Consider the following 18637-nt stretch of genomic DNA (forward strand, 5'->3'; position numbering starts at 1 on the left):
CAACCTCAGCATAGCTGCAAATGAGCAACTGTAATATTTATGACAGATGTTTGCTTATAGAACTTCAACAGACTCAGTGTATGGTGTGTTGCCTTCACTCTCAAAGTGAGAAAAAGTTTAAAGTGAAATGAAAAAAGGATTTTCAAGTCATTCTTGAGGGACAAGGGGTCTACTTGAGTTAATAATGGCTACGGTTCACTTAAAGCACATTCAGTTTTACATAAATAGGTGTATTGCACCAGGTTTATTGTACCAGTACAGGGAAAAGCGGTAAAGGTCTGCTCAACTAGTCTAAAACACAAACACCACATTGGATTCTCAAGTACAGGGTACAAATATGAATATGTTAATACAAAACTCAGTTTTATAATCTTTTAAGTAGAAAAAAACACACTGCTTTGTTCCTTCATTACTATTTACAGCATGCCCCTCCATTTTTCAAAAAAGCAAGGCACAACCAGAGACAAGCATATGCTTAGGTACAGATCAGGTGTTGCAACTGCCTCATCCATTTCCAAATGCTTTTCACAAGTAGGAATCAAACAGAAAATGATGCATATGAAGGAAAACAGTGATAACTCCAACTGTTTATAATCCAATGGATCCATGATCGCAAAATCAGAAACACAGTATCAAGAAAAAGTCCCGGAGTTAAACACTATGAACGCATCCGTTCCATCCTGCAAAAATGCGTGCCTTATATAGGCAATAATGTGAGTGCCTGCAGCAGACATGCTTCTTTCCTTCCATCTCCATTAAATGCTCTCCGTATGCGCAACAAGGATGTACAGTATTGTACTTACAGCTTTCTGTTCGCCACTGAAAACTGCAAGCACATTCTGTACTGTACACGGAATAAGGAGGAGAGAGACAAAAAAAGCTGCAATATTTTCATTGGACACACACGGCTCCATGCAATATTGCGTAGCTAGCGTGCAGCCACTCAGCACAGTGTGTAAAAAATGTTTTTTATGAATGAGCTGCCACGTATGCAAGGTGCACAAACGCATTAAAAATACTATTTCTTTAATAGGCATGCCTCTCCCCCATATACTGCACAAATATTTTCTTTAAAAACTTTACTAAAAATATTAGCTCTGCCAAATACCTACACTTCTTCAATGGTGGCCTTTCAACGGCAGCTATGTAACCCAAGAAAAAACACACCAGAACTCAAAATAATAACCAAAAACTCAGAAGAGTCATTTTCTTGCAATATTCAATTACCAACTAACAAATGTGTTAAGAAAATATATTCTCAAAAACCTAACACATAGCAATGGTTCAAAATTCACATGGCACACAGCCTCATTCACAGCACAAGCATTCAAATAATACAAACCCAGGTGCTGAATTTAAAGAATTATAACTTATATAACATAGTAAAGAATATAACTTAAAACAAGATTTTTTTCATTTAACAATAAAACAGCATGTTTGATTGATAAATATTAAACTGAACTCTTTGCCTTATGCAAATAAGCTCCAGACTGTATATCTCGGAGAAACATTACTGTTTGTTGCCTGACAAGCAAAGTAGGAAACAGGTTCACAGCTCAGTTTCTTGTTAAACATTGCCATCTATTGGTAGAAAGGAGTTACACATTTAGTTTTGTAATTGAAGGTTACTGGCATTGGGAACCAAAGGCATATTCAGTTTCACACCTTCAAAAAACAAAATAAAATGACAGTAATAATGCAAATTTATGAATTATGCCTCAACTTTAATTTCCAATAATATAGCTATTCAAGCAAGCATATACTCAGAAAAGCTTATACAATTTCCTTGGTGTTCAGATATTTTTTGCAGAATATGTATGAAAAAAAATTTTTAACAGTAAAAGAGCTAAAATCTATAAAAAGATTTGTAAAATGTTAAAGCAGCCCAATAGCTAGCTCCATCTATATGTACATACTGCCACCTGCTGGCAATTGCACAACCCTCCCACTGTAAGGCAAAGCTGGAACTATATGCTGTATCGTCTTTCAATAACCACAAGGTCTGAAACCAAAAGAACATTTACAAAATGTAAGTTGTTAATCGAATGAGTATGCACTCATTCCATTTTCATTTAATTTCCAAAATCATAAATGCTAATATTGTATGATCTTTGACTACACCTAGCTAAAAGGTACCATCTAATGTAACCCTGCTAAATGTCTTGCAATAACCAAGTACAAAACTAAAAAGGGCACTCTAGAACATTTGCATTTATAATCATGTTGGTGAAAAGCTATCCAAAATTTTGAAATTGTTTTGCACATGCTAAAACATGAATTCCCTACAACACACAGGTTATCGTTGGCCTCTGGATTCAATTCTGGGTTCTACCTGTGTGGAGTTTTTATGTTCTCATTTTCACATGGGTTTCCTCCCACACTCTAATGACAAACTGGTAGATTACCTGGCATCTGACAAAATTGGCCCTGGTGTGAGTATGTTTGCATTTGTGTCTGTGTGAGCCCAGCAAGGGATTGGAGTCCCATCAAGGTGTATCCCACCTTGCTTGTCAGGATATGCCTTGCTATCCTGTTGCTCGCCAGGATAGGCTCCAGCTCCCTCTCGACCTTGTACTGCACAAAGTGATAAGAAAAACTAACTTATTCTTTAGGATCAATAGCCCAATGACAAGCCTTTTCAACACCACAGCTCCCATCAACATACTCGTGTTCCGTGAACATATAACTGAGGCTCCATTTCCAAAGTGGTGTTTAGATATCATTTCACAAACTCTCATGTCTTTTATGAGATACCTCATCATGAAAATGTGATCTTCTCATGCCCTTGAACACCGTAGCTGTAGCAGCTATAGGTATAGCCATATATATACTCAATTCAACTTTGTCATTTGGACTGCTCTATTATATGCTTAATGGTGCACATTTTTATATCAAGGCTGCTCTTTTTAAAATGGGAAGGCTATGCAAATAGGAAACGTGTAGTGTAGTGTGTTGTCATCCTAAATGTATAGTGCTGCCAGACAGACTTGACTAAGAAAGTCAAAAGCAGTACACAGTACAGTACACATCCCAGCACCATCTTACATGGAAGTCATGACAAATTAAACAAGAAAGTTCACCCCTCCTCTAGCCAAAAAAACTGATAATACTGTAAATTCCGTATAAATGAGGAAGGACAGGACAAACACCATATAACAAAACACACTAGAGTCCCGACATTTGCAAATTTGTTTCTTTCTGGCTGACACACGGTGGCACAGCAGACTAGGACGCAAGACAAATCTAGCTAGTGAGAGAGCCTCTCCCTGGCCCCTGCCCAAGTACCCACTACCCAGTATACACATCTTAACTTGATCTTGTTTTTATGTTGTAATGAACACTCCAGGTTTTGTGTCAGCAGTGTGGGCAATGACAGGCTAGAGACGACTTTACAGGCTCACTGACAGTTTTACTGCCCATTTCATTACAGTGGGGCGTCCTAATCAGGGAGGCTGAGAGAGAAAGTGCAGGCTGAACGCAGAGGAGGAATCCATGTTGTTTTATTGTAGCTGATTACTGTAGGTTTGTGATTACTGTTGCTTCTTTCAGTTGATGAATGTTATTTACTTAAACCCAACACATTAATACTATAATTATCATATAAGGGAAGGTTACTTATGTCTTTTACCCACACATACTATATACTATAGTTCATTATGAGATGATTTAGGGGTGGACTTGGTCGTATGCAAATGTGGCTATTTGCAATGGTTCTCTGCACTACCCCTTGCAAATGTCAAGACCCTACTGTAATGCAGAGCTATATTTATATTTAGTGGTTTACCTGGTGCATATCAAATAGATACACCTTGGCCAAAACAAAAAGCTTCCTTCTGTTCTTAACTACAGCATCAAGCAATTTTAACATATTTCTCATCTGGATCTGCTGGAGTGGTTTTTCCCATACCCTTGCCTGTACAAGCCATGGAAAATGAGACACTAAGGCAGATGTAAAAGCTGAACAGCTGTCAGCCACAAACCACTCACAAAGGAGCACTGACTCCACATTAAAATACTCATTCTCTCAGCAAGTCATACATAGGATAAAAAGGTACATTTTGCCCTCAATAATTATCTGAGAGCTAGACTACAAGGTAAGAATAAGATTACTAAAGAATGGAGGACATCCAGCCCACCATGCAGTGCAGATGTTAGCAGGATACTAATCCTAGAGATTCCCCACATAATTACTTGGATGATCCTAGTCCATAAACTCCCAAATGGTGAGGCATTTTGTTCTATAAACCTAGTCCCTTCATTCTTTCACATCGAATCCAACATCACTTGTAGCTGTGCTCTGTGTTCTTTCTCTGCACTCAAAATTAAGGAGTAAAATGTGTTAGTTCCTTTCTGCATTTTGCCTTCAACCAACCACATTTGAGATTAATTGTAGATTCAGTCTATGTATATGTTTCCACTTGAAAATTAAAATGAAATCATTAGCAAAGAAACAACACCAGCAAAGTCAACATAAGTCAACATATGCTGCTATTTACTTAATATTCAACTTACACCTCAGGTATTATACAAGGTTGGTAATTTAAATAAGTTTGTATAAATGCCAAAGTGCTATATATATACAGGCTATACACTGTATATTAAAACACAGATGGGTATTTTATATACAGTATCTATAGGATATATACCATATCTAAAAATACAGATGGGTATTTTAACAACTGTTCTTGATTCTTTATATGACACATTAAGCTAGGAATAAGGTTAAATGGTTTAATTACACAATTAGACACAGGTGATTTTAATACTACCATACAGCACAGATCAGAAACCAGGTGGTATAAGTTAACCTTCTCATAGGAAAATACTTTTGTATTAGACTAATTGCAGCCTTGACCACCTCTAACAACTTTGGAAATAAATACTTTAAAATGCTTTCCAACAAAAAAGCAGAACCAAAAAGACTATCTGAAAAGAAAAACAAAAAAATTGCAGGAAATTGAACTGGCTAAGAACTGGAGTGTTTTTCTCCCAAGAACACTAAATCTTTAAATTATGTTGTTTGCAACACAAGGTTTTAAGAATGCAGAACTGGCTTATTTTAATTACCTTTTTTGTCTTCTAGGGGGAAAGCAAAAACCTTCTGGTAATGTACAGTTTCTCTTTATCCAGTGCATCAAAAATGTATTACTATGTGTCTAGGATTTTAGAAGAGCATATTTGTTTTATAGATTAAGTGTTTTTGTGCTCATTCTGATTAACCAAAAATGTTGAATTTATCATGGTCATTCTAAAATAAGTACTAAGAATCACATTATTACCAAAAGCTGTTTGGACACTTGGCAATGTAATTTGTCGCAAGGTGATTCAACCGGCTCAAGCCTAATGAAAATCAAGAAAGAGAAACTAAAAAAAACCAATATGTTCCACTGAAATAGCCAGTGATGCCTCCATGCCAGTGCTATGTTGGAAACTGGACTATGTCACCTTTGGCGGACTCATCAACAACAGAACCAGGGCTTCTGTAGTAATAAAGATTTCAAGATCCAAGTGTGGTGTAAATTGTGCAGAAAAAATTTATCGCTGTCTAGAACATATCAATTGATGGGAAGGTTCAAATTGTGATATTCTGGGTGGGAATATCCAGTTGCTACAGAACTCCACTTGTAGTGATTTATGGCAACCTGACTGGATGATGTCATTACACTGAAAAAGTCCTGGGACCTCACTTGCTGCCCTACCTTCGGACTCAACCTGAGGTGACAACATTCCAGCAGGTCAACATGCCCTCTTGCTCCTTGTGGAGTTATGCCACAGGTGCAGTACTCTCTAGATCTGAGCCATATTGAACATTTAGTAGGATAAGACCAATGCTTGTCCAAACTCTATGACAGGAAGAAGACAAAACATCTGCAACCTGGTACAGCAGATGTACAGCTTGTATTGCTTCCAACGGCGGCCACAGGTTACTACCCTGCAACTTTAACAGTAGACCCCCATGTTGGTCCGCCCTGTTGATGACGAATGTTAATCAGCACAACTGGTTTACCTATGACATGTTTTCAACAACAGATCAGCGCATCGGCTTCAAAAAAGTATCATTTACCCGATAACTGTGACAAGGGAGGTTTCTTTCAAATAAATTCCAAGGAGTTTAACAATTACTTCATATATATAGAAAATTAATACATTTATAGTATAAATACATTTTAAAAAACCCTCAATAACAATAACACATGATCAGATAGAAGACTAAGAAAATGATTCATCAAATTATAGAGTTTTTGTGACAGTTATGAAATCTTGTTTGTCAGAAATAAAGACTGGCCTTCAATTCTTAAGAGTTGTTCTGTATTTGTTTTTCTTGACTTTTAATCTACTTGCAATATTTCATATCAGAAGCCTAGAATGCAAAGGAAGAAATTAAACTGTGATTCACTGACATACAGCAACAGTCTCAACAGCAGACCACACAAAACAAATCATTTCCACAAACCACAGTGATTAGTGAGCTATTATTACGGTGAGTATAACATCTATATAGCACTATTCATCACAAAGCTCTTCACATATAGGACAGGACTCATTTCATCCACCAACGAAGTGAAGTAGTTATTATACACCAGCAGCCCCACTACAAAGTAGGTCGGGTTGAGAAAAGAAAAATGACTTCACCATTTGAATTAGGGGAATTTCAGCAAGCCCAAAGTCTCCAATCCAGAAAATGCTCATTTGGAGCATAAATGTGTAAAAACCTAGAATGGTAAAATCTTTAGATTTACATGCTTAAGAAACAGCAAGAAAATCCCAAGAATAGGCAAGGACTGAAAGTGGCTGAAACTAAGCATCATTACAGAGTTTAGTTAGTGCTCAGTGGGTCTGAGATTCCATGCAGTTATTCCTCCAAAGGGATATAAGATAAGATCACTTTATTGGCCATATACAATTTCTTGTATTAGGAATTTGTCTTTTCGCATACCCCAACTTGCTCTCCATGAGACACACAGACACAGAGAGAAGCTTGGGGTCAGAGCGCAGGGTCAGCCATTTATATGGCGCCTCTGGAGCAGTTGGGGTTAAGGGCCTTGCTCAGTGGCCCAACGGAGTAGGATTCCTGTGCCGACCACGGGATACGATCCGGCAACCTTCCAGCCACAGGCCACAGAGCCACCGCACTGCAACCAAATACTGATATTTAAACTGCAAAATACACTTAAAGTGAATGTGTCCCAAACCTATGGTAATATAAAATCACTGGATTTAAAACAAGTTATGTTTTTGAACTAATACGGTGTAATATGTGCATACAATTACCCAAAAGGAAACATTCTGTAGTTAATCATATTAATTGCATGATTACAAATAAACTACTTTACCATCAAATATAACTAATAATAGTGAGCTTGCTGTCTCAATACTATTAGAGGAAACTGTATATACAAACAAAATGTTTGTGGATCATTTGAGAATTATTAAAAAATTATGATTTTTGGAAGCAGAATTTTTATTATCCTAATGTTCTTCACCTGCAACATTGAAGACCCTATTCCATAACTGAAATGCTAAGCACTGCCAAGGGTTTTATGAAGCTTGCGATAACAGAAATGGAGAAAGTCAATCCCTTTGTCAAACAGTGGTCATATAGATTATGCACTGGATATACAAGCAGTCTAGCCAGCTGGGAGACACCATAGGCAAATATTTAAAACTGAAGATATAAGTGCAACTTGAAAGAAGAGCAAAAAAGCTCATTTTTAAATTTCAGTTCCTGGAATGAGTAAAGACCATCCACAGCAAAAAATGTTTAGTAGAATGTGAATCCCTATGTTACTCCAATATGAAAAAGAAAAAGAAGAATTAGCTGTTAAGAGTTAATGATTACAGATTAATAAGGGAAATGTAAGTGTAATGATTTATGTGGTTTCATTAATATTTCTAATAAATTGAAAATCATAATTGTGTAATTACGGTCCAAAAAACAATCTACAATATCTAAGTGTTACCCCAGCATAAATTAAATCATTATGTCTATATGGACAGATCAGACCTACTTCAAGTGGACAGCAAGATTCAGATTAATATATTATTTAACTTGCAGTAAAAATTTCAAACTAATTTTTAATTCCATCATCAAGAGATTTCCATAGTTATTTGAGGTTTGACTATTTTTGGTACATAGGCACTGAACTACCAGCATATTGACATTTTCTAGCCAAAAAATCCAATTAAAATTCATGAATTAATTTATTCTGACTTGTAGTTATGATGTACAGGTTAGCTTATATGTTAAGGAACAAGGTGCTAATTTAACAGTTCTTCCATTTTCTTCACTGCTACAGCAAGGAATATCTTTATCACTTAAATCAATACTACAACTATTATTATTTTATTATAGGCAGAATTAAAATGTCTTTTGACATAGTCATAAATTCCTAACCATTGTATATCACTGCCGGTTAATACACAGGTAACCCTGACAAATAAATGTTTAAAAAGAAAACTGGACTGACCACTTTAAATATTCTGTTTTGAAATACCAAATGTTAATTTTTGGTGTAGTTAATTAGCAGAGAAGTATCCAATCAAGTTGGATCAAGAAATTGTGTGTCAGCTACAATTGGCACCTGCTCTTTTCTAATGGAAAATTACACATCACTAAGACCTGGGACAATTAGAACACATTTCATGGTATTGTCTCATAGGTTCCAAAAGGCAAAAAATTGCATATTTAGTGATTAATGTCTTCCACAGCTGCATTGATAACTACTATGAATGAGAGTACCTCAAGCAATTGTTCCGATTAACATTTTCCAATCTTCTTTCAAAAATGACCCAGTACCCAGTTTGAAGCTTTTTAATCATTTAAACAGTTGATAGTGAATGAGCACTAATTATTTACTGTTTAAGATTTAAAACCTACCCTTTCACTCCATCAAGTGAAACAGCTTAGGCATGATATCTTCTATATCCATATACAACCCCCAGAGTTTTACAAGCAAGAATAATAAGAACCAGAAAAAAACATAACTGTTCTCTGTAACTACATATGGCAAATAGATGTTTGAAAGCAGGAAATTTTCTGAGGACTGTAACCGTGTTTTAAATATTAGGTTGAGGGCCTTGGTTCTTCTTCACACAAGAAGTGCATAATACACAAATGCATTAGCAGTGGTAGAATGAGGTGGGGAAGGGATTACATATTATGTGCAGTTTTTTTTTTAAAGACCACAAAAGAGCAGAGCTGAAAGCACAGTTAAGGTTCAAAGCCAATACTTTTGTTCTACCGGTTAAAATTACTGTTTTTATGCAATTTTTTTTAGCTCTATTGTAATTTGGGCCAACTGTAGGCCTTTTAAAACCACTAAACCTTTAAATATTTTTAAGTAAGCGTTTAAAAGCAACCCCCTCGAGCATTTTTAAAGCAATTTTCACAAGTTTCTCTAAATCCATGGCCAATGTAACTGCAGCAGTGTTTTCATTAGCTGGTGTGAATGCACTGTCTGGCCGACGAAGCACAAGCCCACTTTTGGAGCGTGACCCTTAGCTGGCTGATTAGTTTTAACACAGAGTTTATTTTCAAGAAGCTATGCTGATAACAACCAGATGCCAGGTCAGAGGCTCAACATTGCATGCACAAGGGGCCTCTTGTGTTCTATAACAGGCTGAGACCAGCTGAAAACAGTTCATTAACTTCTGCGAACTTGATGATCTCCTCTCTACACATTCTGTAAGTTGTAATAGGACTTCTGAAAAAAAGGCATCACTTTAGGATGTAGATACCGTAAAAGCCAGCCAAAATTTTTTAAAAAGTACATTTTCTTTACATTTAATCCTTGATCCCCATTTCCAAAACATTCAGCCTGGCTAAAAACAAATCAGTTTATTTTTTTCTGCTGGTACTCATTTTATATATACTCAGAGTGCCATCTAGGGTATTTCTTGAGAATTGCAATTGCATTGCATTGTCATAAACAAAGCTGGTCTTAAAAATAGCACATCTTTGCCTTTATGCATTTGGTTATTTGGAACAAAATTAAAGAAGCAGTGTTTATTCAGTACATCTCACGAAAGGGCAACAGGTACAATCAGCAAAGGAGACAAGATGGATAAAAAAATTAAACGCCTGCAGATGAAACAGACATATCCTGAAACAGTGCATATCCTCAACTACAATAAGGTCAGGAGACTAATAAGAACCAACAACTTCCATTTTAAAAAACACTAGGATAGATGTTATTATTAAACAAAATGTAAATAGCAATTGATGTCACGGATCCATTATTAAAATAGTACAACACAAAGAACTATGAAAATGTGACTATTCTAAATTAAAACAGATGACTCTTTAACACCATTAACAGTTAACTCCTCAATTTTCAGTTTGGTACTACAAGCTAACATGTTGCAATCAAGATCAAGTTAGGAAAGACCATACTATAACTAGCATAATGAAGTTATTTTTAATAAAAAAACAGAAAATGTATTAATATAATAATTATTAATGAAAGAGGTTGTACGGGACATGAATACCACATAATCTTCTTGTGCAAATAGCATTACATAGCACATCTTTTCAGCAGCATAGAAAAAGTATTATAGTTTTCAAGATGGGCAATATGAGAAGACAAAATATCACAGGTACCAAACTGCCTTTTGAAAATCGGAGCTACAGTATGCCACAATTATGTGCTTCCAACACGAAACTAAGGGAAACCTTAGAAGGGCTTAGTGGTATGCAAGAAAGCCCTAAGAAAACAGCTAACCTCAAAAGAGTCCCAAAAATGTCAGACAACATCAGTTCTAAATTAGAAGCAGGATTATTCCTTAATTAGGAAAAATACTGTGGGTACACTTTATTAAGTAACGGCTAACTAACACTGTATTAAGCTTGATCATACTTCACAAAAAGTAAAGCATAAACAAATGAAACTGATGTTTGTGGCAGTAATGTGAATGTGCTGTAAATAATTAAAAAGCAATTTATCTCTACAGATTTCTAGGAGTAGCACTTCAAGGATCCAGAATAAACATGAAGATAACAAATGGCAATGTATAAGATGTATAAAAGCCAACAGAGAAAAAAATGAAGCTCTTATTGTTCATCCCTAGAACTTAATACATCTACATACAATACATACAGTGGTGCTAGAAAGTTTTTAGAACTGCAGAATTTTCTGAACAAATACATTTAATGTTGGATCACTTTGATCAATAAATGAATGAAAAAGCCTATCCTCTTATGTGTTATTTGTTTTATTGGGTTCTCTTTATCTATTTTTATGACTTGGAAGAAGATCTGATCACATTTTATGTCAAATGTATGCAGCAATTTTGACAATTCTAAAGGGTTTACACACTTTCTAGCACCACCGTATACATATAATACATCCAAGCTGCAATTTACTAACCTGCTATCAATACATTATAAAAACTAGTAATAATTCAAAAAGCTTCAGACAAACTGTAAATGATATCCTTTTTGGTGGAGTGAAACTGGAAAAGTAAACATTAACACATTAGGGATCTCTACTGCAGTCTAAATTATGGTTTCCCTTCCAGCAACTCCCAAATGCCACAGATTACCACTGTACTGGTACAGTGAACTACAATAGATATTTTAATAAAAACAGCATACATTAGCTGAATTTACTGTGTGAATACAAACTGATGTCTTAAATTGCTCTTGCTTTTTGCAATTTGGCATCATATATTTTAGGCCAAAACTGAGCTATAAATTATCAGCAACCTTTTCCAAGACAAGAAATAGATCAGTCCCTTAATAGAAAATACAAGACTCCATATTTTCAAAAAATAGAAATATTTTATGTATCACTTATTATGCAAATGTATTTTGAATTAATTTATTATTTAAAATCTTTTATAAAAAATTGTCTTTATGAATGCAATGCTTATAATAGATTGAAATCACTCTCACGACACTATAACCCTATACATAGAAAGAAGGATGAAAAGAAATCTCCAGAGAAACATGCTAAACTTAGCCCAAAAGCAGCTTTACACTCAAGGCATGTGATTCTGACAAACAAACTACCCAATTATGGACAACTGCTATACTCCCTAATTGGAAGCATGTTTCACAGCTGTCGTGCTTGTGGTTCTGGTGAAGGTGACCATTTATAAAGCAGTGAATAGGATTCTCAGTCTTGTAGCAGTCTTTTTTTTAGCCTGGAATAGTTCCCTATTTTCCAGAAGCACTTTCCTACTGGAAAAACTGATAATACAGTATGTGCACCCAATACAAATCCTCAATTAAATCGTCTTAACATTTTCCACTCTAAACACTAACATGAAGCAGAGAGATGCATCCTGAGTACCTTTGATCCGATGAGGCAACAATCATGTAACCTACACCAGAATGTGCACCAAACCCTAACAGTGATCAAAAGGACAAGAGCATTAGAACAAAGTGTGAAGCTTTCAGCATCAAAAGAAAAGAATGTAAAAAAATCAAATAAAAAACTACCTAAATGCTGAGTAGCACCAACAGCAGATACCATACCAAGAGGTTTGCAATGAAAACTGTAGCTGAGGGGAGGCTTTCTGATTATTCCACTCTTTAAATGTAACCATCAGAAATCACTTAACACAGGAAAAACGTGTTACTTGCTAGATGAGTTTCCCCCTGAATAATGAATAATTCCTTCATTTTGAATTTATTTTCCATTTCAATTGTTTTTAACACCTATCTATCTAAAACAGGTTATTTTTAATACAATTTAAATATTTCGTTATTGACTTCTTACATGTAAGAGATCATATTCAAACAGGTGAGCTGTAATATCCACAAGTGTATGCAACTAAAAATCAAGTCTTAAAGAAACAATGATTGTTTTTCCTGCACTTATTAAAACTGGCATTTTTCCCCCATCTCCTTATCTCCCTTAATATTAGCATTTAGCTTGATTTAGTTCATCCTATACTACAGTCCTGACAAGTAATTACCCAAGTTGAAATGTCTTGATTTCCAAACTTAGTTTTTGTTAGCATTAACAAGTAGTAGAAAAAAAGTATAATGTGAAAATTAAATAATTAAGAGGTGGGAAACTTCTGATTTCTTTCTCCCATAGTAGGTGAGATATAAGTGCTTAAAAAAGTTAAATATTAGAAAATCCCCCTAAAAACATTAGCCCTCCCTTACGAGCTGCCACTGATACCATTCCATTCTTCAAAGTCATGTAATGCCCTCGAGAAGACAATACAAGATAAACAGCAAGACAACAATACCTGTCATTTTGTATCCACTTGCAGCAAGTTGGCCAGCCATGTATTCTCCATCTGAGCTGTTGTGGGAGCAGCCCCATGTCTTCATCCAGACCTTCTGTGTCCCAGGAATAACACTGAAACAGAGCAAATGAACTGAGGAATCCACCAGGACAAAAGGCACTAACCTGCTGTGATTGCACAACTTTAAAGTGACCAAAAATTATTAACGAACCTTTGGATGCACAGAAACATTACTTGCTTACAAATGCTTCCACTTTACAACATAGAAAAAAAGAATATCTTCAACACCAATGTAAGAACTGTGTCAAGTCACCAAATATTTGTATAAGACAAATGCAAGTAAAAGACAGTAATGGCTTGACGAGTAATTATAGTATTTCAGTCAGATTATTCATTATTAGTATAAGATAGTGGATGGTGGATAATGAACTCTGTTATCAGGTATTTTGAAAAGTAGACTCAGTTTGGATACTTCAATGAAAACAATACCAACAGCTTTAAGTCTCTGCCTGTTTTTGTGGCTTCCCAATTGATTTAAGATGTTTGTTTTTTAAAACTCTAGATTCACAATTGCCTAACACATTATTTTTTTACCTATAATGCAATTCTTAAGTTTGTCTCTTTTTGTATCCTTCCCATACATAGCTTATTTTACAATAATGGAAGCTTCTTTCTAAACTGTGATTTAGTTTTTTTTCTCCAGCTTTCTAACAAGTTTGTTTTTGTTTATTGGCATCAGAAGGACCTACTTTTTTGCAGACCCAGCAAGCCTCTACCTCTAGCAGCAATAATCACAATTCTGTAAAACTATACAAACAATGAACTTAAGTGTTTTAGAATCCATATTAATAAGCCTGGCATATTTTCACATTTTAAGAGTTTATTTAGCATGTTGACATGATACAAACTTGGTACAGTTACAGATGCAGTACATGTATAGAGTGTCTTCTTACCCTCTCTGATAGGTTTCATTCATTCAGAAAACAAATTCCTTGTTCATCGACCTTACCTGTCAACAAGTAGATCTTCAGTATTTTGCTGCTGATTTCTCTTTCTGGATCTCGGCACAATGTTCTTCCTCGCAAACTGTCGATCGTGAGGTTTAGGATCATGTGCCGATACCATATCCTCAATGTCATCCACCAATGAATCACAAGCAGCCGGCATTGTCCTGAAAGAAAATTTAGCAGATCTCTTAGGAAGACTAATACGGAGTTCAATATCTAATTATTCCTAATTATCCTGGAAGGGGGTTTACAGGAGCTAGAGAAAGTGACTTCCATTCTCCTGCTATAAGCCTATACTATGGGTCAGCCACAAACCCCATGCATGCTATGAGTGGCATACTCATTAAAAGTAATTAATGCTAAAGAACTGAAAAACACTTTGATTGACTGCTCTGTCAATCTCTCACTTATGCTATCCAAAGAAAGATCTTTGACATAAAAAGAAAAACAGTTCAACAGCAGTCTTATTTACTACATTACTTTTTAGCGGGGCCTATCTTATTTCGCAGGAGAGCTTGCAATGCAAGTCACCGATCATGGCTTTCACACTTTAGTGGAAGGTCAAATATTCGGCACAAAATGGAGGTCTGTAAAGAGTAAGGTTAGAGGTTCACACTTGTTAGGCTTCTTGAAGGCATGAATATGGATTTTTTCAACATACTGGGCAAAGTTCTAAAATAAGAAGGGATCTGTAAAGATCACTAAGGATCAATCGGGTCACACAATGGTAAATTTTCATTGTTACCGACAGAAAGATCTCGCCGACAAATATTTCTTAATATTTCCATTTGAGCCCAACAATGTGATGAATACAGAGGTGAAGATTATTTCAGTATTTGCAGTATTCCAGTTTGCTCAATCTGCTTTGATGCACAGGGCGGTATTTTCACCTTCACAGCAATATTTGTTGGTTAAGCAAAGGAAAGGTTTGGCAACTTTTGTGCACTCAATGCAATCAAATTCCGTTTGTCAGAAAAAGGTCAAAACCATCTAGAACTAGCATTGTGACATATTTGTCATTATCAAAAGTTTCAAACATATTTTACATATACAGTATTTTTTTATTTAAAAATTAATGAATCATCATTTGCCATCGACCGGAACAACAGTACTGGCTTATAATTTAACACCAGGTTATGTAAATCCCATTCTAGATAAGAAATGAAGCAGAGAAAAAAAACGTTCCTGAATATATTCCAAGGAATCAAGTCAAAGATGCAACATTGCCTCTAAAGCAAAGATGTCTAAACCTGCATCTGGAGGGCTGATGCCTCTGCAGGTTTTCAATCCTTTAACGACTTCATTCAGAACTGTTGCCTGAAATGTAACCATATGGGAAAAAAAACACTAATTGTGGGGTTTGATACATTATAATTTCCACCTGTGTGTGTTCATGGATCAAATATTAAGAACTGTTTAGCCAGAAATAAGATCAACTAAGTTAGGGAAAGGCTGTCTTGAAGCTCTGTATGTTATAGATGCTGTTGAAACTATTTAACCAAAAATCTAAACAATCAAGATCAATTAAAGTCAGCAATTAGAACTAGAAATCTAAAACTCAAACTTAGTCTTTTCATATCTTGACAGTTGCCATTTGAATGTCAAGAAGTAAAGCCTACCATAAACTAGCCTTTACAGTTTTCCCTTGCAACATATTTCCATTAATAACTTATTTAAATATAATGTTACTGATGCATTCAAGAAGCATTAGTGCTCTTTAATCAATGCAAAACATTTAACTTTTAATTTTATTAGTTTTCCAAATTCAACCACGAATTGTGAGACAACATTACTTGAAGCCAATTAAAAACATTATAGGGCATTTTGTAAATGCAAAAAAACATTTTGAAAACTGTGCGACTCTATTATATGACTGACTTTAAATCGCTAAATAAAGATTATATGATGAAAACAACCTCGTTTACGGGATTACACATAAATTATTAGGATGGAAGACTGCTAGTAGTTGCCTGTGATTGTGATACACGTGTTCTGGCAAAAAATAAAGAGAAAAGAACAAACTAAACAACATGAAAAAGTTAAAACTGTCGAAGTCCTCTTTGAAAAGACAAAAAGTATAATTTCTGAAAAACATTGTGATTTCCAACATTTGAAAATACTCAAAGAGTTTGCTGCAAAATCAAACCAGTACACACGTGTTATTATTTATCTTTAAAAATATAATGCTTACCGTAAATATTATTGTTTCCAAATCTAGGAAAATATAAGTTTTTTCAACAATTCCGACGCAAACCAGTGCTTTATCTTCATAAATTGTCACACTTTGTTAATTTTCACTCATCTTATTCGCACTTGTTTTCAAAAGGACTCCGCCATGATGGATTTCCCCTTTGACCCTTATCTACGGAACCTGAGAAAAGACAAACATTCCAAACCGAAAATCAAAATTTCGAATTTCTTTCATTAATGTTATATTGACGCGAATAATCCATTTATCGACGTATCATATATCTTTAAAATAACACACACTTTCTTAAAATGTGGTATTAAAGAATATTCATATTGATGTAATCAAATTAAACTGTTCATCTCATAAAGATTTGGTAAAAAGTCCAGTGTAAAGTCTTTGTTTCAGATAAATGATCATGAATTACATGTAGCGTAGTCATAGATTGTGTTTTTGTATTATATTTACTCTTAAAATGTTACGTACTTGTAATCATTTTAGGTATCATCTTTACATTTCATCCATGGACATTTGCTACCAAAATTAGCGGTCCAGGGACTATCAATGCAGTCTGTCTCATTTATGTTAAAAATAACGAAAACGGACGTGCAGTACAGCAGATTAGATTTTAAATACATAACGAGACATTTCAATTTAAATCAAATCAGATTATTAAGAGACAGTTATAGCTTATTTGAGGAGGCTAAAAATGTGCATTTGTTAAATTTACATGCATGAAGAAACAAGAACTGGATAGATTACAGAACCATTTTCAAATAAGGAGACCGAGACAACGTCATTTGTCATGTTGTACCCTTCGTTCAATTTCACAGTAAATTAATTGTCCAGGATGACAATATACACGCTTCCTACACTTTCATCATCACTGACTGTAGAAAGTCTATATCTTTATTTGGACCCCTAAAACATTGAATCTCACTTCAAAAAAAAATCTTTGGTACAATTCCATCTTCATCAACTAGCACGAGAAATAAGGCACTGAGGTGGTAATTGGCGCTCCAACACTAATGACACCTGATCCTCTTTTTGAAGCTGAGAAGAGAGATTTCTTACTGTCCTGTCGCTAACCGTGCACAGAACAAATCAAATGTGAAAGAGTATTTTAGTCATGTAAAACGACTTTGAGATATATCATAAGCTGTTGATTGTAATCCACCCTCACAAAACTGAATTTATTCATGCACTTTATGGATTTAAAACATATTATTGTATAAAAACAGGAAAATGCGATCGCGAGTATGCTCTAAGTAAGCACAGGGTCGAATTCTTGCTAAAAAGCAGAACGGAAGAGTAAAACGTTAATTTCAGCATGGAATTTTGGGCACCTAAATTGATTTAGTTAAGCCACAGTAATGGATTTGAATACTTATATAATCGTAACTTTTCCTTTCAGAAGAATTACATTTTGTTTCCTTTTGTGTGGTGTACGTTGTGATTAACACAAATTAATTTCTTCGAAGCGTCATGACGACAACTTTAAAGCAGCAAGATAAAGTACCATGCATGGTACTGCAGGTCAGGAATATTGAAATACATGAAAATGAAAAACGTGAAGTCTGGATTATTGAAAACCAGGGGCAAAAGCTAACATCCAGGTCACTACATTTTCAAGCAATGCCTAAATGTCATTCTGTCTTTAAGGCATTTTAAATTCAGCCACAAACCGGATGACGTTCTATTACATTTCTAACCCTCACCTGGCTTATTCCTTACCGTAAACACAGTGCGCATTTAACACTAAGAGTGACAACTAAAAACAAATGAAACTTTTGGCAGGTCAGTTCATTTTTTTTTTTAGATGGGCAAGTTTTCTTGTGGTTCCATCTTGATCATTAAAAGCCTTTTCCATGATGATTAACATTCCTGACAGTGCTGTAAATTAATGAATATTTTAATGTGCAATTCATTAACATGGTTTTAATTAAAGGACAATTCTTTAAAAGTTTTAGATCTTTTATTGCTCTTTTTCAAGTTTTGGTGAATTTCAAATCTTCACATACAAAAAAAATCACAATGGCATCAACTGGAAAGAAGAAAATGAACTATTCAAAAGAAATTTGTTTACAGAAGCAATATCAAAGCTTTTCAATGAACATAAAATACAAAGCTAGATTCCTTTAAAACATTTTACATTTTTACATATTTTCACACTTCTCTGAAAAAAAAATCCAACCTCATTCATTGAGCACACAAGTACTTTCATGCACACATACAAAAA

At 35.0% G+C, this 18637-nt stretch overlaps 1 protein-coding gene across 1 annotated transcript in view; it reads right to left on the reverse strand.

Moving 5' to 3' along the window:
* The window catches only part of cdkal1 (CDKAL1 threonylcarbamoyladenosine tRNA methylthiotransferase), a 406686-nt gene extending 390103 nt beyond the window's left edge, over positions 1-16583 (reverse strand). The window contains exons 1-3 of the mRNA XM_088929462.1: positions 16402-16583; positions 14213-14374; positions 13204-13316 (exon numbers count right to left, since the gene is read on the reverse strand). Coding sequence (XP_088785588.1) covers positions 13204-13316; positions 14213-14370 — 271 coding nt within the window. The 5' untranslated portion in view covers positions 14371-14374; positions 16402-16583. The remainder of the gene's footprint in view (positions 1-13203; positions 13317-14212; positions 14375-16401) is intronic.
* Between the last annotated feature and the right edge of the window lie 2054 nt (positions 16584-18637).

The sequence above is a fragment of the Atractosteus spatula genome, chromosome 12 (genome assembly GCF_055471065.1).
Source record: "Atractosteus spatula isolate fAtrSpa1 chromosome 12, fAtrSpa1.hap1, whole genome shotgun sequence".
NCBI lineage: Eukaryota > Metazoa > Chordata > Actinopteri > Semionotiformes > Lepisosteidae > Atractosteus > Atractosteus spatula.